This window comes from Populus nigra, chromosome 4 (genome assembly GCF_951802175.1).
Source record: "Populus nigra chromosome 4, ddPopNigr1.1, whole genome shotgun sequence".
Lineage (NCBI taxonomy): Eukaryota > Viridiplantae > Streptophyta > Magnoliopsida > Malpighiales > Salicaceae > Populus > Populus nigra.
This window is the reverse complement of record NC_084855.1, coordinates 9,111,160-9,134,987: the sequence shown is the minus strand read 5'-3', so window position 1 is coordinate 9,134,987 and position 23,828 is coordinate 9,111,160. Positions and strand designations below refer to the sequence as shown.

The 23,828-nt window shown below is 36.3% G+C and overlaps 5 protein-coding genes across 5 annotated transcripts; 3 read left to right on the top strand and 2 right to left on the bottom strand.

The window, feature by feature from the left end:
* Positions 1 to 9: 9 nt before the first annotated feature.
* LOC133691634 (3-oxo-Delta(4,5)-steroid 5-beta-reductase-like) lies at positions 10 to 1,554 on the top strand. Its single transcript, XM_062112225.1, has 2 exons — positions 10 to 182; positions 278 to 1,554. The coding sequence occupies exons 1-2, from the start codon at positions 144 to 146 to the stop codon at positions 1,409 to 1,411; spliced, it is 1,173 nt and encodes a 390-aa protein (XP_061968209.1). The 5' UTR covers positions 10 to 143; the 3' UTR covers positions 1,412 to 1,554.
* A 2,063-nt stretch (positions 1,555 to 3,617) lies between these two features.
* Positions 3,618 to 5,511, top strand: LOC133692342 (protein TRIGALACTOSYLDIACYLGLYCEROL 5, chloroplastic). The gene is made up of 5 exons (XM_062113211.1): positions 3,618 to 3,718; positions 3,787 to 3,837; positions 3,912 to 3,956; positions 4,941 to 4,973; positions 5,093 to 5,511. The coding sequence occupies exons 2-5, from the start codon at positions 3,798 to 3,800 to the stop codon at positions 5,227 to 5,229; spliced, it is 255 nt and encodes an 84-aa protein (XP_061969195.1). The 5' UTR covers positions 3,618 to 3,718; positions 3,787 to 3,797; the 3' UTR covers positions 5,230 to 5,511.
* A 1,576-nt stretch (positions 5,512 to 7,087) lies between these two features.
* On the bottom strand, positions 7,088 to 10,000 carry LOC133692341 (subtilisin-like protease SBT1.7). Its single transcript, XM_062113210.1, has one exon. It carries the CDS (start codon positions 9,664 to 9,666, stop codon positions 7,327 to 7,329), a length of 2,340 nt encoding a protein of 779 aa, XP_061969194.1. The 5' UTR covers positions 9,667 to 10,000; the 3' UTR covers positions 7,088 to 7,326.
* Positions 10,001 to 11,004: 1,004 nt separating this feature from the next.
* Positions 11,005 to 16,208, top strand: LOC133690644 (uncharacterized). The gene is made up of 2 exons (XM_062110882.1): positions 11,005 to 11,192; positions 16,022 to 16,208. Exons 1-2 carry the CDS (start codon positions 11,005 to 11,007, stop codon positions 16,206 to 16,208), a joined length of 375 nt encoding a protein of 124 aa, XP_061966866.1.
* Positions 16,209 to 17,197: 989 nt separating this feature from the next.
* Positions 17,198 to 20,669, bottom strand: LOC133692734 (acyl-CoA-binding domain-containing protein 3-like). Its single transcript, XM_062113864.1, has 5 exons — positions 19,704 to 20,669; positions 18,750 to 18,855; positions 18,569 to 18,669; positions 18,401 to 18,475; positions 17,198 to 17,510 (listed from the first exon to the last, which is right to left on the bottom strand). Exons 1-5 carry the CDS (start codon positions 20,483 to 20,485, stop codon positions 17,477 to 17,479), a joined length of 1,098 nt encoding a protein of 365 aa, XP_061969848.1. The 5' UTR covers positions 20,486 to 20,669; the 3' UTR covers positions 17,198 to 17,476.
* Positions 20,670 to 23,828: the final 3,159 nt, after the last annotated feature.

Sequence of the window (23,828 nt, the reverse complement as noted above, 5' to 3'; positions counted from 1 at the left end):
AATATTTTTAAAAAACACTATCGTAGTTACAGAAAAAGTTGTTAGCTAGCGAGGATCTCCTTGGGCTTTCCTGATTTATTTTATCTACTATCATCGTTTCCTGCCTCCTCCTGCTTCAAATTCAATCAAAAGAATAAAGAAAAATGAGCTGGTGGTGGTCTGGTGCTATCGGCGCTGCCAAGGTAAGGATTCAACAACCCTCTCGCTATTATCTATCATGCCCATATATGTGCGCGCGCGCGCGTATATATATCATTTATTTTTCTTCAATTTGCAGAAAAAAACCGAAGAAGATGAAGCATCACGAGGTTACCAAAGCGTGGCCCTGATTCTAGGTGTTACCGGGATTGTTGGCAACAGTTTGGCGGAGATTCTCCCACTCTCAGACACGCCTGGTGGCCCATGGAAAGTCTACGGCGTCGCCCGACGTTCCCGCCCCAATTGGAACGAGGATCATCCGGTGGAGTACATCCAGTGCGACATCTCCAATACTGTCGAAACCCAATCCAAGCTTTCTAAACTCACCGATGTCACCCACATCTTTTATGTTACCTGGGCCAGCAAATCCACGGAGGAGGAGAACTGTGAGATTAACGGTCTCATGTTCCGCAACGTCCTCCAGGCTGTCATACCTAACGCTGCCAATCTCCGACATGTCTGCCTCCAAACCGGACTGAAGCAATATGTGGGTCCCTTTGCGTTATTAGGCAAGATTGAAGCTCATGACTCACCTTTCACGGAAGATCTGCCCAGATTAAGATTTCCCAATTTTTATTACCCATTGGAAGATGTTATGTTCGAGGAAGTGGCTAAGAAAGAAGGGGTGACTTGGTCTGTTCACCGGCCTGGTGTTATATTTGGGTTTTCACCTTATAGCTTGATGAATATGATTGTGACTATTTCTGTTTACGCTGCAATATGCAAGCACGAGGGAGTTCCGCTGATCTTTCATGGATCGAAAGAGGCATGGAATAGTTACTCAATTGCTTCTGATGCAGATCTGATCGCAGAGCATGAAATTTGGGCGTGCGTGGATCCTAATGCACAAAATGAAGCTTTTAATATCCAAAACGGGGATCTGTTCAAATGGAAGCATTTGTGGACGGTTTTAGCAGAAGAGTTTGGGATTGAAAAGTATGGATTTGAGGAGGGGGAGAGTAGTGTGACCTTTGCGGAGAAGATGAAAGACAAGGGACCAGTGTGGGAGGAAATTGTGAGGGAGAACCAGCTACTGCCTAACAAGCTGGAGCAAGTTGGGGGATGGTGGTTTGCAGATTTGGTGTTCAGTATACCGGGTTCTGTCCTTTGTTTGAATAAGAGCAAGGAACATGGATTTTTGGGATTTCGCAATTCCAAGAAATCATTCGTTTCGTGGATAGACAAGATGAAAGCTTACAAGGTTGTGCCTTGATATGGTTGGTTTTGGGTTTTGTTACTATAATCTCTGTTTTCAAAATATAATTATTGGAGAGTGATCAAGGGCTTTGTGCTCCATTGTAACTGGTATCATGTCTGCGATTTTAAAGAAAGTTGCATTTGCAGTTGGTCCCATTCTATTTCCTTGTAAAACCTACCACTTTAGTTGGTATTATCTTGCTGTCTGCATTCTGCTTCATTAGATTGCTCTTCTACTTTTAAAAAATTAGAAAATCTTGTGGCCCTTGAAATATTTCAGTAGTAAATGAAGGAAAAAAAATTTAGTGGCAAGTGATTCTTTTTAAAATTTATTTTATAAATAAATATATTAAAATAATATTTTTTTTAACTTTTTAAAAAATAATTTTTGCCCGACAAAAGACTTAAAAGTCAAAACAGACTTAAAAAAATTAAAACAAATAAAACAAATAATTAAATTAAAAAAATAAATGTATGTTAAAAATATTTTTTAAATAAAAAAAGGATGTTATTCTATCACGAGGTTCTTTGGTGAACGATTAAATTAGCAATTGTTTTTATAGTAATTTCTTTTTTAAAAAAATGTTGCTTCATGATGTTTAAATCATAATAGCCAAAGAGAAAGTACATACCTTTACGATCAGGCATCCCTCTCAGAATGTTCTTGACACATCTTTAAAGGCCAGCAAGAGCTGCTAGATTAAATTTTAAATAAAATCTTTAACAAGAAGAAGATTTTTTAGAACAGCTAATATATGATTGAAAAGAATTTATTTTAGTGTGATAAACCGATTGTACGTAAAACTAACTTCGCTTCAAACACCATGTAACTTTCCCTTCTATCTCAAAAGCAATTCCAGGATAAATAGTATTTAGTTATTATTTCAACATAAATTGAATTCTTGATATATGATAAGTTTAATTATTAGTTTTATTAGTAAATATATTTGAAGAAATTATTTAATAACTGAGTATTGAATTGTTTCTTTATTATGATTAAGGATTTGACATGATTTTAATGGATGGAGAAATTATTATTTTAAGTTAATTAAAAAAAACATGATTTCCACGCTCATTCCAAAATTAAGTTTTTTTTTATCGAAATAGAAAATTATGTAATGTTTAAATCAATAAATATAAGAAGAAAAATAATGAATCAAAAGTGAGAGCAGGAGAAAAATATGTTGGGGGGAGTGTGTGGTCTACTCTATTGTTCTGAATATAGTTTTATGTAATGGGTTGTAAATGAACTTGTGTGAAGTTAAATTGTTTCGTCTTAAACTTTTACCTATTATATTAAAATATTTATATAATTTGATCATGTTAGCTGAACTCGTTAAGGGTAGTCTAACGATAAAGAATATATAAAAAGCTGAGTAATTGGTTATTATATCTTGTTATGTAATTAGTAGAAATATAAGTGTTCTCCATTGATGCAGAGATTAATGCTTGCTTTGCATCTTTTGAGGAGATATGCGGACAAGAAATAACCCTTGACCGAGAAGGGTGGGCGTCGTATTGTCAATTGTAGAGGATAATGCAGCGTTATACTGACTTCGATGGAACTTGTCACTTTTGCTGGTGTGTGCTACTGCTACTCATGGGACTTCTTGAGAATTTGCATGGGAGGATAGTTAGGGGTTGGGTGAGAGGCCCAAACCTGGCAATGTCTTATCTAGTCGTGACTCATCAGTCAGGCTGATTGATCTAGTGGTAGTGGTTGCATATGAACAGAAAAGTTGATCGATTTTGCATGTGAGATCCGGGAAAAAAACAACTCAGATATATTTCGTACGAAATTTATTCCACTGGAAGTTTTTCTAAGTTTCTGTATATATTGTTGAAATGTTAGTTTTTGCCGAAAAAATCTGATGACGATGTTGCCGCAACACGAGACTAACAGAGTGTGGGTGTAACAGGATTGAATAGTCGGCAACAGCTTGGCAGAGATCCTCCCACTCCCTGACACCCCTGACCCTTCCATCGAAAGTCTACGGTGTTGCTCGCATTCCGCGGCCTGCAAAAATAAAATTTGGATTGATAAGATGATTTCCGACAATTTGGTGATGATCATCATCATGTAGCTTTACCTAAAAGGAGTCAAAAGTTGAGTTACTGGACTGGAAGGGAATTGGGAATTGGTAGATGACATCCCTTCTAAGTGGACCGGGCCAGTTAATATAACAATAGTTTGTAGGTTTGAGAGGCCTATTTTGAATTCTTGGTGGGCTGGGCATTTGTTCCTTCTTCAGTTATAGAAGCGAAGGAAAAGAGAGAGAGAGAGAGAGTTGTGTTTTTGAAATCGTACCTCCACTCGACTACGGTATATTCTTACTCTTAAGTGCCTCTGATTGATTTTATTTTATTTATATACCAACTGTTGTTGCGCAGCTCCAAGAGCAATGGTGCTTACAAATTTTAGTGGACCTGGTGTTGGATTCGGTATGCTTATTACTACAATTAATTCTGATTTTCTTCTTCTATCTCTCTGTCGTTTATGCGAAATTTGATTTCAGGTTTCGGTGTTGGTTGTGGCTTTGGCGTAGGCTGGGGTTTTGGGGGTCAGTTCCTTTTCCTTTTCCTTTTTTTATTTCACTTTAAAGTCTTGCTTGTGATGTTATTTGAAGAAAACCCAGCTAAGCTAAAAATATCATGCTGCTTCTTTGAATTGTGGGGTTCTTATTTGATTGGAATAGGCGGTTGGGTTGGGAGTGATTTCTGCCTTGAGTTTTGATTATGGGGTTGCCTTATTTTCTTAAAGTGGTGTCCTTAATTTTTCATAACTAAACACTGCTTTATCACTGCTATTGATCCAAATTCAATTTTGAATCTTCTGCCCATCTTCTTCTACTTCTTTGTCATGTATTTTTGGGTTTTTTTATTTATTTCCAGGACAGTATATATAAATAAATACTTTGCTTGGACAGTGAAATTGTTGAGCAATTCGTAGAACCTAAGGAATGAAGAATCTAACAATCATCACTTTGCCATTCTCTTAAGGTGTTAAGGGTATTTTTAGTGTAGTCTTCACATTAGCTGGTCTTTCTGGAGAGAAAACAACAAACTGTCCTTTTACAGTGTTGATTGTCTGGTAGATGTGGGTGATGCATGGATCCGTTTGGTTAAGTGTGGTTGGGATTCAATTCTTGTTCAACCCAACCAGTCTCGGTACTTCTATCCTGCTCAGTGGAGTTATGTGTCGCTTGCTATTCATGGCTGGGGCATAATTTCAATGAATTGATCTAGTGTTGCCTTTACCTTCTACCACAGCTGACAGAAAACAGCTGATTGTGTCCTCATGTTTTGCAAAATATGAGCTACATCCAGTAACTGTTGTGAATGATATCCGATCGTCAAGAACAACTTTGTGATATTTAGAATTTTGCATGACGATCCCATGATCCTTGATATAAAACTTGTCTGGTTGATTGTGTGTGGTAGAATAGTCACCTCATCTGACTTGCTGTTTGAGACTCTGCGTAAATCTTCCCTTTGAGTGTGAACTGAGCTACCAATTTGCTTACGTATATGTTTGTCTGGTGCAGGCATGCCTGTGAATATTTTGGGTCTTGGTGCAGGTATGCACCTTCTTGTCTCTTTCCTCAAATGTAGATCTTAGACTATCATTCATATATATCTCTTGGTCTATAAATAATGCATTCAAGAATTGTTCAGAATTAAGACCTTTGTTTTGCAGGTGCAGGCTGTGGGGTTGGTCTAGGCCTTGGATGGGGCTTTGGCACTGCCTTTGGAAGCCAGTATAGGTCATCTACTGTCACATTCCAGGGCATGGAATTGGCCAAAAAAGAAGAAAGTGATGACAATCAATCTTGAGTACTTGTTATGAAGCAAAGTTTCTGCATTTCTTGTGTTTTTTGTCTCTTTTTTTCCCTTGAAGTTTCCAATTGTCATGGCACTGTAAAAAAAAAAGAGAAGCAGCTTGCTCTCCAACCTATTTCCATGTTCAAGGTACTGTAGTGTCGAAATCCCGTTGTTCAATTTAATGGATCATAGAAATTCTACATGCCAGGATAGTTTGCCCGGTTTCCATGCAGCACCTTCCTGGCGAAGTGGCAATCAGAGTAAATTTCTAATAAAGAACCTGATGTTTTATTATTTGACTTGGTGCAAGTTTGTAGCTGTATCTCGTGATGCCTTTATATCTGCACTTCACTAATCGATGAACTCCTTTCAGTGTTTTATGATTTATCTACGATGTCTACCAATTATTTTATGGAGATGAAAACGTCTCACAGAACTTCTTGGCAATTAAGGCAGATTTTTTTTTTGGTACAATAAGAAAGAAACGGAGACTGGTATCGGACATAAATTGCACCCAAAGCGTTACGCAGCAAAACAGAGTATTTCCATTTTGATTACTCCAGTCTACTTTGCTGGTTTTACTTTTGCTGATCATTAAGAACCCGGGTTGAGAATTTAATAGATTGTGAGTTTAAAATCTTTGTTTAGGTTTAAAAAACTTATCAGTTTTTTTTAGTTTTTTTTTTTAAATTGTTATTTTTTAAATTTTATCATTTACCATTTATATTACCATTAATTGGTTTTTATTTATTTATTATTATAACCAGCAAGAACCATATTTTATAATCAACTAAAATAAATACAGAAACAGAAACAAAGTTACTTGCTTCGACAGCAATGGCCTCCCTCCGCTCATGCACGTCGCCATGGAAGCTGGCCACCAAGACGCCTACGAAGTTCTCCTGAATGCTTGCTGGTAGAGTAAATAGAAATTCCCTCATGATTTCCTCTTCATCCCCAGTAGTAATTAACTAAAACAGCTTTCGTCTCATTATAATTAAGAAGATATCCTCTATAGGAATTCGGTCTGGGTTAATATTAGGAACAATTGCATGTGCAGGGAAAGGGAAGTCAAATTCTGATTCCAGTGAGAATTACATAGAAGATAGGGTTAGATTTAGTGAAGAAAAGATAATGGACTCGAATAGCCTGGCGATAATGATGGCTTGGAGAAGCCATTGATGGAAGCACACGCAAAGGCGGTTTGCTCAGGTGGTGGTCATATACTGAACATTGGCTTTGGAACGGGCCGGCCTTGTGGATACAGCTTGCGTATCCTTCTAATGTCTTGAGGTTGTTGGGTTGCTCGGTGTGTTTTTGTTAATATGACTCTACTGTAGTGCTGGACTGCAGCTTGCCATTGTTTGATAAAAAATGAACCTCAGGTTACATAATTAAGTAGTTGATACTTCTTCCATGATGTTGTAGACCGATAGTGAATCAGTTGAACTAGGCAACTGCTGAAGGAGCTAGTGATATGGTGAGGAATTCATTCCATAGGATGTCAAAACTGATGAATGGCAGGAATCTCCACAAATCTTCTTGTTATTAGAACTTCAACACTACATTGTGTCTATATTGTACTTCTTATTTTAGTTAAATTAGCTTGAGGGATGTCTGAGATGATTTTACACCCCCTCGTGTTCTTCTTTAGCGAGGTCTTTGTGAAACCCCCTTTCCCAATTAGTTTTTGGGCATATGATAACTTCACGTAAACAATTTCAACATGGGAGCCTTTTTGTTTGGCGACTGGATTTCTCCTCTTGTTGGAGTTCGGTTTCGCTTGATGCATACGCAAACATAATTAACTCCCTCTTTAATCTTCAGCCATGAAGCATAAATTGTTTAAAGGCTTTAGATTCAGAGCCTCTAAAGACAACTGGAGATCCATTTTCAGTTCACATGCAATTCTTTCCATGGGCTTCTGTACAATTATTCTCCCTTTTTTTTCTACGTCCCCTGATCACCTCAGAGAGCAAATATAAACGTTACAGCTGGTTCAACCGGCACATTTGTTGGAACATCAGAGAAGAGATTAAAAATACACAGAAATTCAGGCACATGTCCTATGAATGATAATCATTTATGGGATTTCTTCAAGATTTCGGATCATGTCCAGCTGAAAGCTATTGGACTCCGGACAACATGCTTCCCGTCTGACCACTCCAGATGAGCAAAGCTGTTCGTACCGGAGGGCATGGATGTAGCAGTAAAAGTCACTGTGTAACTCTTTTTCTCATATTCTTTGGCAAAGCTCAGGGATTCTGGCTCAACTAACATCTTAACAGATGTAGTTTGTGATGTCATCGAAACCTTGTATGTTGCTGGAGCACCAACATTTGTCAGAGTCCTGGTGTATTTGACTGTACTTTTCACCCCAGCTCCGCCCTCCTTGCCTGAAGCAGTTTGTAGTGGAACAGAGAACGATGGGTAATTAAGATCCCCCAGGCTGTATTTCTTGCTTGAGTCGCAAATGAAGTCTTTAGTTGTGATTTGTTTAATGTCTGATGCACTATAGTTTAAAGCACAAAAGAAGCTTATATAGTCATCAACAGTGGCATCATAGACAAGGCCAGGATCAAGGGCTGCTACTGGATTTACATGTCCAGCTCCATAATCGAATGGCGTAGATGGTTGTCCTGTAGCCACGTCTAATAAGTTTTCCCCATTTTTGTATGTTGCATAGGCTGTGGTCATGAGAGCGGACTTAATGGCTGCTGGACTCCAGTCCTGGTGAGCAGCCTTGATGAGTGCAGCCAACCCACTTACATGGGGACATGACATTGATGTACCTGAAATGATATTGAATTCTACATGCCTCTTGTCGTTTGTTAGCCCAGTTGGGCCAGCTCCCCCAGTCCATCCCGCTAGTATGTTGACTCCTGGTGCTATTAGGTCTGGTTTGAGTACTTCTGGAGTGACCAGATTTGGACCTCTGGAACTGAATGCCGCTACCACAGGCGATGGTTCAACTCCAAGCTTTGTACCTCCAGAAGCAATCGTGCCCATTGGCTTTGGATCAAGGAAGGCATAATTCTTAATTGCATTTGCGGTTCTTATGCCCACAGCGGCTGTCGGAAGAAGATGTGCGTCAGCGACTAGCTCTTCCCCATACAGCTCTGTGTTTGCAAGAATCATCCCTAGGCCACCAGAATCTTTCACCACCAAGCCCTTTTGGACCCTGCTATTCCCCCCTCGATCACATATCACAATTTTCCCTGCAACCTGTGCAGGAATTAAAGTTCCTATCATGCAAAGGCTGCCGCTTGTGGAATTGCTCACGTTACCAGCATAAACCAGGGGCACCAACGAATCAGATAATGGCTTTCCACTATAAAGCGATATACCCGAGTACTTCTTACCATCTCCAAGGCTCACAAAGGCTGGGAAATCACGGTCCAACGTTCCAGCACCTACAGTTGTTATCCAAGGAGCGACATTAGACAAGCTGCCTGGACTTGGCCCACCATTTCCAGCCGAGCATGAGACAAGAATTCCCTGTGCTGCTGCTCGGAAAGCTCCAATCGCAACTGTATCTCGAGTGTAATCTGAGAGTCCTCCTCCAATAGACATTGACATGACATTAACGCCATCTGCAACAGCCTTTTCCATTGCTGCTAAAATATCAGAGCTAAAACATCCACCCAACCAACACACCTTGTAAGCTGCTACTCGAGCTTCTGTAGCCATTCCACGTGCTATCCCAGAAGCATACCCGAAAAGGCTAGCTCCTGAGACAGCTGATCCAGCTGCTGTAGTTGCAGTGTGGGTTCCATGGCCATCATCGTCTCTTGGTGATTTTGACTCCATTGTTTCGTCAATAGGTCCGAATGCTGCTTCATACCCTTTTGAGAAATATTGTGCACCTATCAGTTTCCGGTTACAGCTTGATGAATTGAAGTTCTTACCCACCTCACAAGAACCTTTCCAGGTACTTGGTATTGGGCCAAGCCCTGTGTCTTCAAAGCTTTTTATCTCTGGCCAGACACCGGTGTCCAGTACTCCAACAATCACCTCACTTAGGGAGGCAGATGCAGGGAGGAGGACAGCATCACTTTTTCCCAATCCAAGGAACTCCGGGGTATGAGTTGTGTGCAGCTTGTAAATCATTTCAGGTAGGACCGATAGAATTCCAGATTGTTTTTCAAGTAATTCAGCTTCCTCTGGTGTGAGTTGGGTGGAAAAGCCATGGATTATGTTGTTGTAAGTGTAAAGCATGTCAGCAGATTCTGATACGGATTTTAAAGACGAATCATACCATTGGAAATGATCATAGTAAGTCGCTGGCATATTGGACTTGTCCATTTGAATTATGAAAGTCTCCTTCGTTTGCTTCTTCACTTCTGCTACCGCATACGTGTAACAGAAGCACAGAACCAGAAGTGTAGCTATCAGTTGAGGCCCGAACTTCAAGTCTTTCATCTTCATGACATGTCTTTCCGACCTCATATTGGAGAATTCAGGCAGTATATAAAATGTTATACTTCTGGTAACTTATCCTGTTTTAAAGTGCAGGGAGAATAGAAACTGAGGTTTGCATAGGAATAGGGAAGATTCTCTTGGCTCCTAGGTCGGTCTCCACGGGGTTTATATATATAACAGGATGAAACCTCGTTTGGCTCGAATGAATTGTTGTCTAGAACTCCGAATAGGAATTGGAGCTAGCGGAGGAGGTTATGAAGCTTATCAAATTTAGCAGTGCTTTATAACTAGTTGTTTAACTCTTGAAATCTTCTGCAATGGCACTAGTGTAATATACTCTGGTTTTCTTATATATGGAAACCAATCAAGTTTTGATACTACAGTTAGGGACAGATATATGCATGAGTAAAAGCAGTCCTAGAGTAGAAATGCAAGGTATTGAGGGCTGTTAAATAATTATTTTCCCACGTGGCACCATTATCTCTGGATTCCTGAATGTTATTCCACTTAGTGGCCGGCTTATTGAGTATCTCTGTCTTAAAAGGCAAGCACTAAAGGTAATGCATTTTCCTACAGAGTCGGATGCCGATCACAGGGGTGCGATGTTGAAGGATTACTAGTTTTCGTATGTGATTCCAATATTCCGAAGCCATCTCATGGCCGTTGGCCAGCATTACAAGGCCAGTGTCTTTGGATTTCTCTTGTGAGAAAGTTCCCAGTTAATGATGAGCTACACTGTGAATCAAGTAATATTCAGTTTACTGGGTGTATTTGTACTCTCTTTTTTGCCAGTTATAAGCACTTCTTCTTGCAGCCACATGTTTTGTAGACAGGTGCTTCCATGTCTTAATCCTCCGCGAGCAGTTGGCCACAGAATTTGCAGGTTCTATCTGAACAATCCCACTTGAGAGAATAGATTAGATAGACCTCAGTAGTCAGTAGGGAGCGGGAATTCACGAAATCTGCCATTCTTTCTAAACTTTACAGGTCATCACGCGTAAGAGCAAGTTACATGGGAATCATAGCTGCTTTAAAATCTGTCGTAAATTATGGATTCTTGCTTTCACTCAACGTAATATAAACAGATATACTGCTTTCAGGCAGTGTTTCCTTTCCTTTCGCAACTTATAAAGAAAATGAAGTTTCCAAACAGAACAAGACAAGCGTATTTTATTAAACTTGACTACAGAAAGAACGCCAATCGCCTCTGTGTGTCCATTTTTTGGCTTCCAATAATATATGTTATCCCATGTGGCTTGACATGGCGAAAATATACTGTGTTTTTAACCCTCGCCTCACCTCACCTGCACGAAATAATCATCCGCCTGTGTTTAGTGGAAAGAGCACTGGTGAAGGACTGAAGTCATGGCCTCTAACTACTGCCGTAATGAGCAATTATCAGTGCCAAATCGTGGTGGGTGGTGGGTGGAGATTTTGGGCCATCTAGATGGAGTAAATGCATGGCTGAGAAAAGAGAGCTATGAAAACAAAACTTTATGGAAACAAAAGCTGAGGACAAGAGGCGGTGCTGTCCAATTAACAATCATCACAAAGTAATCAAAGGTCCCAAAGAAAAAAGAGCCTTTTTCTTTGATTAGATAATGGAATCGTCGTAATGTTTAATCATGACAGACACCCATGTGGTTGTTTCTCACAATCTTACAGCTATATTGTTTTTTGACAACTAGCTGGAATGGGCCCCGCCACTCATAATTGCCTCATTGTCTTCTATTTTGAAATGCTTGTATATGTAACTCGTTGCGTCTCCATCTGTCATCGTCACTTACTTGTTTGTCTGGTTTTTGTTTGATTACTTGCAGCTTTCATTTAAGGACGAGCAACGGAGAAAGGTTAATATAGCCATCGCCCAACCGCTATCTAATAAACTCCTTTTTTTATTTAACATTGACAATAAATATGCTGATATTGTAATCATTTTTGCTGCTATGATTTGAAAAATTAGGTTAAAAAAATTATAAATTATAATATTTTATAACTATTATTTCAAGATAAAGTTTTGAGTGAAGCTCATGCAAATTAATCCTATTCTCAATGTTAGCAAATAAAAAAAATTAAAAATTTGTTTAAACTTGAAAATTAATTCACCAAACTTTAATTTTTTTAAATTAATAAAATTAAATTTTATTTTACTAAACTGAACATCAACCGAGTAATTGATGAGAAATCTACTAGCATTATAAGATTTCTATGCTCATGCATAAAAAAATAAATCATTAAATTTAATTTTCAATCAACACAATATTAAATAATCAAGTAAAAATAACAAAATAAGTAATTAAAAAAAACAAACAAGAGACTAATCAAAAGAGCTTTTATTGTGGGGATCACTGTTAAAGCTCTTAGAAGGCACAATATAAAACATTGATCCTATTATTTTTTTTATTTATTAATGTTGCTAAAGTAGCAGTATTTATTATCTTACGCATTTGTAAGAATGCAGTTGGCATGGAGTGGTTTTTTCAAAAATAACACATTGACTAAGAATATATATCTAAAATATCATAGTTGAAAACTTATTTTTTAAAATATAACAGTTATAGAAGACATGCCGTTGGATCATGCATGATCAAGCAAGAAGCACGTCATGATTTTATAACTATAGTTATTAAATTCAGACCGGTATAATAGGTCGACTCGGGAGCTAGACCGGTCTGGATTTATCAAAAGACTGGCCAGTGCAATGATTCAGCCCAACTCGATCGACCCAGTTGATCAACCCGTGACCTGAGCGAGATCATTTTTTTTGTTTAAATATAAAATTTAAAATTCATTAGTATATATGTATTCTATATTCCAAAAAATAATATTTTTTAAAAAAATTTAAAACCTACTAGTATAAAAAAAAGAAGAAGCTATAACTACATTAACAAAGGCCATTTTCCAGCTTTTGCGGATGGTCACGCGCCTGCGCCTCTCATGAAACTATATATTACTTTGAGAAATATAACTACGGTATTTTTTAGTATATTTCTTAATCACTATGTTATTAAAAAAAAAAAAAAAAAACTTAAATGAGCATCGATAAATCTAGCCAATTCCCCCTCACTCTTTGGGTTTTGTGGGAATCAGTGTCACAACCGAATAATTAATATGCGAAAACAATGTGAACAAAGGACCATTTGCCCATTAATGCCTCTTCTTCTTCTCCATGTTGGTATCCAATCAAATTCCTGTGATCAACATTTTAGTCGGCAGACACATAAAACAAAAGGGATAGAGAAGAAGAAAAAACTAATGGAAAGAATCAATTGTTGGGTGTGGGTTAATGATTCCATCAAGAGAGATTTAAGGATAAATGGCACTTTATCGAATAAATAAGAAATTGAGGAGGGTGGATGCAAATACCTGATTGAAGATTTTGATAAAATTGATGTACTCAAATGAAAAAATTAAAGTTCAAGTCCTTGATTGAAAAACAAGTTTAACATTGGTGTATTAATAATGCAATTATCCCTAAATACAAAACGTTGCTCTTACTTATAGACCGTGCAAGAGATTAAGTTATACCGTGAAAAAAATTAACTTTTTAATCATATCTCCGTACATCTTAATTTAGTCTTCATTGACATTAAAATATCTTCATGAGTGGCTCTATCTGAGCAGGTAAACGTAGAGCTCCATAAAGCTGTGGCTTGCCACACAATAATAAAAAAAAATAAATAAATAAAAAATAAAAAAAACTACGATTAGTCTCAGCATGCTTTCAAGTTAGACCCTTAAAAATTATTACTGGCCTGCAAAAAGTTTTCAAAGTATTTTATGATGTTTCTAAAGCTTTATGATATTTATAATTTGAGCCCTCCAATAATTTAATCCACCCTCCAATGCGACTGTCATCGTCATCTTGCGAGAAATAATTAACAAAACTAAATAGCATGCGTACATTGAACTAGCTAGGTTAATATATATTTTTTAATTGGTTTATAACATCTGATAATGTTTCAAGATTTAATATAATGAAGAATAAGACCTTTTAATGTTTGGATAGTGGATAATCATATATCCATATTAATATTATTTTCTCTGGAGATTGGAAAGTAGATGGTGGTAGAAAACTCAACACCTGCAAACCAATTTTTTTATAGGATTTAGGGACTCTCAAATGATAAAATCAATGACTTTTTAGTAAAAAATTACAATAAATAAAAAAACAAGTTTTAAATTTTAAGAACAAGAATGTTTGTTCTTTTTTTTCATGATTAATGCTTTGATAATTAAAGTATGAATACTTAAAAAATAAAAACTATAAACCATTTACCTGGATGGTTCAAGAGGTATATATAGCCTTTGAACCTTGTTATGTTACTTGAATGGAGGGGTTGTAATATCATTTACTCCTTATAGCATTAATAAGAGATAAATATCTCCTAAACAATATTAATAAGGAACAAATATCCTTTATACAATATATTAATATTGATGAAAATATAATAGGTCATTTCAAGACTTTTATACTCCTAGAAGTGTAGAAAGATAATTATTCCAGACATAAATATTTTATGTTTAAAAGTAATAAAAATAAACAAACAAAGCCTCGTGGTGCAACACGGGGCCCATAATAATCGTCAGGCTCATACCCACTTGAACTAGGCACGATGCTAAGCCATCAGGCGATGGGTCTGGTAGCTAGTCATATATATATCTTTTTTAGCTCAGCACGTAGCTGAACTCAAAGATATTGAATCTAACATCTCGTCAGGTTTACATGTACTTGAGTTTAAAATGTAGCTGAACTCATTGATGTTGAGTTTAACACCTCACCAGACTTATGTCTGTTTGGGCTCAACGTGTAGTTGAACCTAAGATCATTAGGTCTGGCAGTTCACTAGACTCGTATGTACTTGGACTCGGCTCGCAGTTGAATCCAAGAATGTTGGGTGTGGCAGCTTGCCAGACCCGCTTCTATTTGGGCTCATTGCATAACTGAACTCAAGGTTGTTAGATCTAACAATTAGCAAAACTCATATATACTTGAGCTCAGTACATAGCTGAACATAAAGGTGATTGACCTGGCAGCTCATCGGGCTCATTTGTATTTAAGCTAAACGCGTAGCTGAATTCAAGAATGTTGAGTCTGGCAGCTTATTAGTCTCATGTCTGTTTAAATTTAGTGCGTAGTTGAACCTAAGATTTTTGGGTCTGGAAACTCATCAGGCTCATATGTACTTGAGCTCAGCATATAGCTGAATCCAATGATGTTAAGTGTGACAGCTCACCGGATCCATTTAGGATTAACGCGAGGCTGAATTCAAGGACGTTGGGTATGACAACTCGTCATATTCATATGTAATTGAGCTTAGCGTGCAGCTGAATCAAAGGATATTATATCTAACAATTTACTAGACTCATGTTTACTTGAGCTCAATGCACAACTGAATCTAAAAATATTGGACCTAGAAGCAAGCGAAACACATGTCATTTGGATTTGACATTCATTCAAATCTAAATATGTTGTGTTATCACAATGTCTTAGGCTTTTTTTAAAATATGTACTTAGACTCAAAAAATAAAATTTTAAAAATACAATGATCCATTAACTTTTTTATGTCGTAGCTTAATTGGTTAATATGTGTCTTTAATTAGTCAAAAATCGCAGGTTCAAGCAACACTAGGAATTATATTATCTTTTATGCAATAGATGGGTAATCGTTTGTATATATATATATATATTTTTTTTAAAACAAAAAGGTTGGATGACCTGCCTATTTCACGCCCATGTGCCCGAGCTTTGTTGTAGTAGGCCTAACTATGTTAAGTCATCCAGGTCATCATTTTAAGTTTTCTTTTTCTTTTTCTTTTATATTTTTTTATTTCATTTTCACTATTTAATGTTTATTTTTTTAATTAAAATTTATTTTTTAATATTGAGTTGATTATAAATCAGTTTTAATATTTTTTATTATATAATAAAAAAAATTCATTCAATCCAATAAAATCTATAATTCAGGTAATTTGATAGCTTGACTAGGATTAATATGTTATTTTTTTTATTCTATTTTTTTTCTTTAGATCTTTTCAATCGACAAGGCCAGACAGTTTTTACTTTATTTTATTAAAACTCAAGTTAAGTAAAGAATTAAATTATGGGTTTTCAGGTTTAAAATATTATATCAAATTTAATAATAATACTGCAAGATTTTCTATGGTCTAAATACTACTTTTTTTATCCAAGCTATAGCGATAGCGTGAAAAATAACCTGGTTATCTTCTATAGACAAAAATTCTGAAATACATGGTGCGTGACCGGGAATATATATATATATATATATATATATATATCACATGGCTAAAAACTTGCGAGCAGGAATTCAAGAGTTGGGTAGGGAAAACTTAAGCCTTCTTTGTTTCAAGAAAAACGAAGCTATGGTAGTGATAATGGCTATGGGCCGGGTAGTGGAGGTGGAGGCTACGGCAATGCCAATGGGAATGCTGTGGGCCAAGGTGGTGGTGTTGGCTGGGGTGGCGTTGGAGGGGATGACCACTTTGGAGGTGGGTTTCGCTGGCGTGGTAATGGTGGAGGTATGGCTCGGGTTATGGTGGTGGCATAGGTACCGGGGACGGCGGGGCATATGATCACAACAATGTCCATAGCACTGGTTCTGTGTCAGAAAAACGATCTTAATATGCCATGTTTCACCAAATAAGAATTACTAATTTTTCTAGTATCGCTAATCAGGGGAATAAGGATAACATTTCTCCAAATTAGCTTTTAATGTATTCGCTATCTTAGTGAGTTTGTCAGCGTTTAGCAGCATGCTCTAATAAATAGCAGTCGTTTACATTAATCAGTGCTGGTGTCATCCATGGCCACCACAAAGAAATGCGATAAGACAGTCAGGCATGGAAGCCATCCCTAACACTTGGCCATGCTTGCCACATTCTGAGCTTTGCTTATAACTCGTTTCAGAATTACTTGGAAACGAATTCAAATTTATTGTCCACTTCCAAAGAACGGGAAATTAAAATCTAAGAGCCCTTGTGACAACTTCGGGGAACCAAAATCATGAGCTCACAGCGCAGTCAAATGATCTTGGTCATGTAACTTGCCATACCAGCAACCATGACATTCTGCAAATTATTTGACTGATTAATTTTTCTCTACTCTTTTCGGCTGAACAGCCAAAAAGAAAGAAAAAACTTAACTTGGTTAAACATATCTAAACTCCAAGTGCACAATATCATCCACCCTGTCTCATCTATATCCTAAACAGCATCAAGGGAGTGCAAATGCTAAGGAAATAGGAAAAAGAAAGAAAAGGGAGGCTTTAACTTGCGAAGAAAAACAGAGACTATAGGCAACTACTTTCCCTCCCAACAACTCCAAACGCGAGGAGCACTTTACTTGCATGTGAATGTATAATCGTAACAAGTATTTGACAAACAGCAATCGCTTAACTAGTGCGGAAGTCTTATAGCACATTCTTTCACGTAATCCCAACATCGCTTCATATTTTTTCAGGGATTATAATTAAAAAGGAGTCGGGACAATTACCCGGAAAGACTGGCATAAGCATGCTCAAATATGCCTCAGGAAGAATGGTGCATTAACATCATATATATTATAATTCAATGATCCCAACCAGCTGGGCGATGAATCATGGGACATACATACACGTTGTATATATACAAATTCAACAATGCACTGCACACCCACGTTATTAGTATCATACAATGCATAGTTCACTTCCAAGGACATATAAATTATAGCATAAACAGGCAAGAACCTTACATAATTGAAGCAAAGATTATACTTAGCAACAAGATTTAGTCTTGTCTGTGGTTCAGCCAAAGGAGAAGGGTTCCATGGTTGGAGATTTCAAGCAGCAGAGCAATGCTTGTCATTCTTCGGCCTGAAAATTTTCATATTAAATTGGTTACGTGTAAGACCTGTGGCTTGTATATTGGGATCATTGGTAGTAAGACCTTTCAATAAGAAAGAAATGAGTGACGACTAAAATGAAAATTCATTAGAGAAATGCTCAAGAATATGACACAAATCATGGATGGCAGATTCCCAATAGATTGTCGCTAGTGATTGTCAAGTTGCAGACGAAAGCTAGATAAGAATCATATTAGAATTGATTTCAATAAGTGGCAGAAACAAGTTTTCTCATAAGAGTGTGATGATGCAAAGAATGGTCATCATCCACCAATTATACCAAAAATCTTTTATATTTATAGTGTGATGCCTGTGGTTTCTTTTTCGACAGTACAAAATATTCTTTGAAGGGATTTCTTCTCAACCTCGTTGAATTCAATCATGATTGAAGAAAGACATTCCAGGAGGTAATTACGGATTATTCAAATTAGACAGCAACCACCAACATTTTTCTTCTTTTTGGTACAACGGAAAACCCCAAGTCAACAACCTAAAATCCCAACCCAAACTCCCATACCCCTACACCTGTGCTACCCCCAGGCATGGGGGGGAACCCCTGTAAATTTTTCTTTTTTTTACTATAATACTGATGCTTGTTTTTTTCTTCTTTTTTTTTTTTAAGTAGCGGTTATAGAGAAACCTTACATCAGACTTGCGATAAATAACATCAACTAAAGATTTCTCCAAAATACTTCCTACCCTTCTGCTGCGCAGAGCATAGAAACCACACTAATCATATTGTCCTATGAAACTAACAAGATTCAGTTCAAAGCCTTTCAGGAACCCGCAAGTTCCTGCAACAGCTTAGGAGAAAAAGGCATATGGAAGAAAATGCAATATGCATGAATTAACGATTTATACCCTGTTATCCAGTTTGAGGCCCGAGTCAAATCCCTTTCTTCAGCACCAAGCTTCGGCTCTGGATTCTTACATGTCCTACACGAGGACACAGTGATATTATCATGTTATAATAATAAGCTCAGGAAAAACAAAGACTAAAATCAAAATAGCCAAACATGTAGGACATACATTGCTTCTGTACAATCTGGTTGCCGGGATGAAAATGTACTTAAATCTGGAGTTACAGCAACAGGATTTGTCACTTCAGATGATCCTGGTTTACTGTCTCCCTGTAAAGTGAAATTAACCAGAGACTCTTTTCAGTCAAAGTCATTATAGGAAACAGAACGCTGCAATGGAAAATACCTACACCAGGTTTGTCTTCCATCCACCCAGGGGCTCTATCAGATACAAGGACAATATACTGCTCCATAGCTGCCTCTGGACTCATGTTTCCCAGCCTTTGCCAAGCATTCCTTGCACAACGTAACCAGTGCCCTCGATCACTCATACATAGCAGCTGTCAACCCTGTTATTATAACTAGCTATCAAACTATACGGTGTAACTTTTTGGTACAGGCAGCCCCTAAGGTGTTGTTCTGTGCATTCATTTTCTTTTTCTTAGGTTAACAGTCCACGTAGCAAAAGATTACAGCTGATGAACGCCATAATCTTGTATTTTGTTTGCTAAGCTGTCTGGATTTTTGGCTATATCTAAGTAGTTGGAACAGTACCAGGAAAGGGTCCAGGTACAGCCAACAAGATTTGAAGCGTGAAAATCATATTTTTAAGGTATTAATTGATATATTTATTATAGGTTGAAGCAATATAATTTCAAGATACAGCAAAGCTTTAAATTTATATTTTTTTTTAAGCAAGAAAAACTATTGTAGACCTAACCTAGAGGGAGACAGACAAAAAACGTCATTTATAATACAACCTGCCCAAGCGTGGATTTCTAGTGATTTCCATTTGTTCGTTTTCTGATTTTCATTTATTTATTTTTAATTCAGGGCTCTACTCTATCCTTGTTTGACAAATGTTCATCTCGTGCTGACATCTGTAATGAGCAAGCTGCCTCAATTTATCGGCATTTTCATTTTCTTGATCTACATTTCGGAAACTCTCACTTTTTATATCATTAAAACAAAGTATTTTACCTGGAGACTATCTTATCCTAACTTCGCTCTCAATGGAAAACGTTTATCTGCTCCCACTCAATCAAATTAACAAACAAGAGAATAATAATAATCGTGTAAAAATAATAAGAAGAAAAAAAATGTAAACGGAGACATGGGGAAGTTAATTGAGGAAAGTTTAATACCACTTGGCACGGGCAGAAACCTTGAGAGCCATGGGAGGCTTCTGGAGGCAAGGCCCCTCGGTGGCAACCTTATGAAGTCCATACAACTCCATTTGCACATCGCTCCCTACACCTGCGAATCTCCCATCTTTATCTCCTGACTCCACAACAAACCTTGCTGCTTCTCCAAACATTGTCTCCAATTCACTCCTTTCTACCCCTTCCCAATCATCATCCTCATCATCATTGACTTCAATCTCATTCACCTTCTCTTTTGAATCAGTCTCGACAACATCTAATTCAATTCCAACTGATTCATCTTCTCTGTTTTCATTAATTGAGCCAGCCAAATTTACTTGTTTGACCTCTTCATTGTCAAATTCACCTCCCTTTAACTTGTACTCTTCCTCTTCTCTTAAAATTGCCTTGATCAATTCTTGAGCCAATTCACGCGCCTCGATTTCAAGCAGTATCTCCTCGCGATTCACGGCCTCGTTAACGTTCTCGAAAGCAAAGCTTTCCGTGATGAATTCATCGATCTTTTCTGTTGCTTGTTCAACAAATTCTGTTTTAGTTTCGGTCTTAAGCCCCTCGACTTGCAATCTTTCACGGAACCGTAACTCTTCGGTGATCACTTTTCCTTCTTCTTCACCGACAATCTCTGCTGCAGTAATAACTTCTCGATTGGCATTTTTACTGCTGGAATCACCACCAGACGCAGCCAAAGAAACAAGTTTGGCTATAAGAAAAGAGAACAAAACAGCAACAACACCAGTCACAAGCAGCTCTTTAACAAGCTCCATCTCTTATCAAGGCAGAAAAAGAGAGAGAGCTTTTTTTGTTTTGTTTTTTGATGGGAGAGAAAATGGAGAAGACAGAAGAAGTAATAAAGGGATTAAGCACAAGAGATGCAGAGGGAAAGGAAGCTCGCAGGGTAGAGCAAAGCATATTCTGCTGTCTAAAAAATGTGCAATTGGCCACGGTCGCCCTTTTCAACTGTTTTTTCTTCTTTTTTAAAAGACCGTTTAATTAAAATCAATTTTTTAGATCAATTTCAATGAATAAATAAATAAAATTTATAAGTTTAAATAAAATTAATTCATTTTATTTCATATATTATGCTTATTATTTTTATTTTATTTTTTAAAAATCTTTCAAAAAAATAATAAGTTGACAGGTTTTTTCTAGTTTTAACATTAATTTTTTTTAGTGCAGCGATCTTGAACTATATTTTATTATTTTTAAGAATTAAATTTATTTAAAATTCAATTATTAAGATAATTCTAAATACGAGTTTTTATTAAAATTTCTAATTAAATCCAACTCAAAAATTCCACTGTAAAAGTTTTGATCTTGCCCGGGGTTAAAAAGAATTGTCTTGGAACAAGTCTAAAGAGGCAATAAAGGAAGAAATTATTAGAATCTTAAATACCTAAAAGAAAAGTGCGTTTATTTACGTGCCCAAAAATACCCCCGATCATGATCAATATTTTCAAGAGAGCCATAACCCTAAAAACAAATAAATTATGGTTTTCTTTTTGGCATTTATAAGTTTGGTGACATGTCCGGTCTTGACTGGCTCAAACTGTCCAGAAGTATCTTTGCCTGTATATTTCATCGTTGATCTATTCACATAGCCTTGCCAAGTTCACGAATTTCCATTATTCAACGATATTGATAGTGTTTTTTCTTTGAATATCTTATGATGCAAAGGCGTCCTTATCTCAAACTATATGTGGCGGTGATGAACGCCATCTTCCTTTGATAATCAAGGGAGGGAGGGTTGAGAAAAAGGAAAAATAATAAAATGGCGGTGGTGGATAGGATGGGATAGGAGTGTGGGTCTTGTGGTGTCTCCCGGACAAGTATTCATAGATTATACCTTCAGTCGAACTATGGAGTCTTCACGCGACTTGAAAAATCACTGTAAATGAATTCCATGGATGCAATTAACACTGAAGAAAAAACACTGCACGAAAACGACTCTGTCAAATGTAACTTCACGGGCAAGAAAGGAGTGGACAAGTGACACGTCGTCTAGTGGCTTTTATACTAGCAAGGATGCCAATGTAGATACAAGAATGAATTCTCTACTTCTATCTTTATAAAGCCTTTCTAATTTTTCTACAAATGGGCCCGTCTCCATTGGTATCTAAAACAATGTTCAATCGTACATACCCGCCTTCATTGAAGGTATAAAAAACAACAGGAAAAACCCGCGTGCCTGCATTTTCTCTTAACGAACCATGTGGTTAGGCAATTTAGGCCCAGTAGCCTAGCCTTTTTTTATTTTAATTTATTTTTTATTTGAATATAAATTAATTAATTTTGATTGATTCAATGTATGTGTGAGATACTCAACCTAGCAATTATTCAGTTTTAGTTGATATTAATTAAAATAAATAAATTAAACAAACTTTTGTGTTGTTATTTAACTAGAAGGCTAAACTATTGGAAAGTTGACAAGTCTTTTTTTTTTTTTGTTATTGTTAAATCGCTTTCACATGTATATATGTTTTTAATATCATTTTATTAAATAAAAAATAAATTATAAAAAATAAAATTATTAAAAGCGGCTAGGTCTATGGATTGTATTATGAGATTATAAATTTTGATTTACATATATCTTTTATTTTCTAGTTCAGTCTTTGGTTATTATCAATGATGTATTTTGTATTTTATCGATGTATATGACTTTCAATTTATTTTTTAAAATTCATGCATCAACTTTTCAATTTATGATTAAAGTTTTACTTCAAGGCAAAAACCACATTAGAAACACCTACACATTCAAGTTTTTGAGTTAAAATAAAATTGATTCGACTTATAACGAAATATGTGCCGACAAATTAGATAACAATACTCTAAAAAGCATGGGAGAAATATTGTTCCCCCACACATTGTAGATACACACTCATGGGCACTATTGATTCATTATGCCTATGAGTTTTTTTATCATTCTTTTTTTTAAAAAAAATGCCCTCTAAGGATCTAATTTAGCTAAAATTGTTAAAGGATAGAAATATTAAAAGATAAAGGATAAGAGTAAAAAATATGGAGGATATGGGTGTTGTTTTTGAACTTTTAGGTGAAATGTTCAATTTAGTTCTGATACTTTCTTAATTATAAAAATTGAGTCCCTTCAATTTTTAAATTCTAAAAAAAATCAATTTTTGTCTAAAACTTTATTTTCTTAATTTTTCAATCATTGATTTGAGAAATAAGAGGAAAAGTGATTAAATTCTAGTGGTAGAGAGAGAATCATCGTTGACACTGATTGTGGCCATCAAAATGGTTGATTTTAATGTCAACAGGTTCTATTTGGTGATAAGAGTTCCGCTAATGTGTTTTTTCACTCTCAAATTTTTTAAAAAAACATATTTGAGTTTGAGAAGATTTCTTTATTTTGGGTTGATTACAAGTTTTTGATAGTTTTTTAGGGTTTTTTTAGGCTAAGAATGAGTTTATCAAGATATTTAGGATGTTTTTCTAGATGGTTTAGGGCAAAACATGGGTTGGAAAATGAGTTTTTAGACAAAAAAAAAAGCATCTCCCCTAATTTTTCAACCATTGTGGTGGTTGTAACTTGGGGATGAGTGGGGACCTATTGCTTGCTTATTTTTTAAAAATAAAATTCAAAAAAGGTTATCGGTGTTAAATTAAAAGATTGTTGGTTATAAATGCTGTCTCATTACTGAGGCGATACCAAGACGATTCAAACACCACTATGAAAAACAATGTTTGACCACTAATTAGGCCTGCACGTGCCATATTATTTGTTAGTTATTTGTGTGTTTTGAGAAGGAGAAAATTATATTTTTAATGGATATCATAATATTATTTGTTCCACATGTTTTAGAGTTTTTTTTTTATATATAATTATAACAATAGAGGGCAAATTATTGTTTTATTAAGATTAGGTATCCCTAGCGTAGATTAAAAATACCATCTCATGATATTTAACCAAGTTTTTAAAGTTTAATGGGTTAATTTCTCAAATAAAACACAAGCGAAAAACTACGAGCTTCACACATGTAAAATTAATGTATAACATTTCATGTTTTTTTAAGCCTTTAATTTCTGCTTGCACCTTTCTTCAAGGTTTGATTTCATGAATAATTAAACCCTGTTTGTTTACTAAAAAAT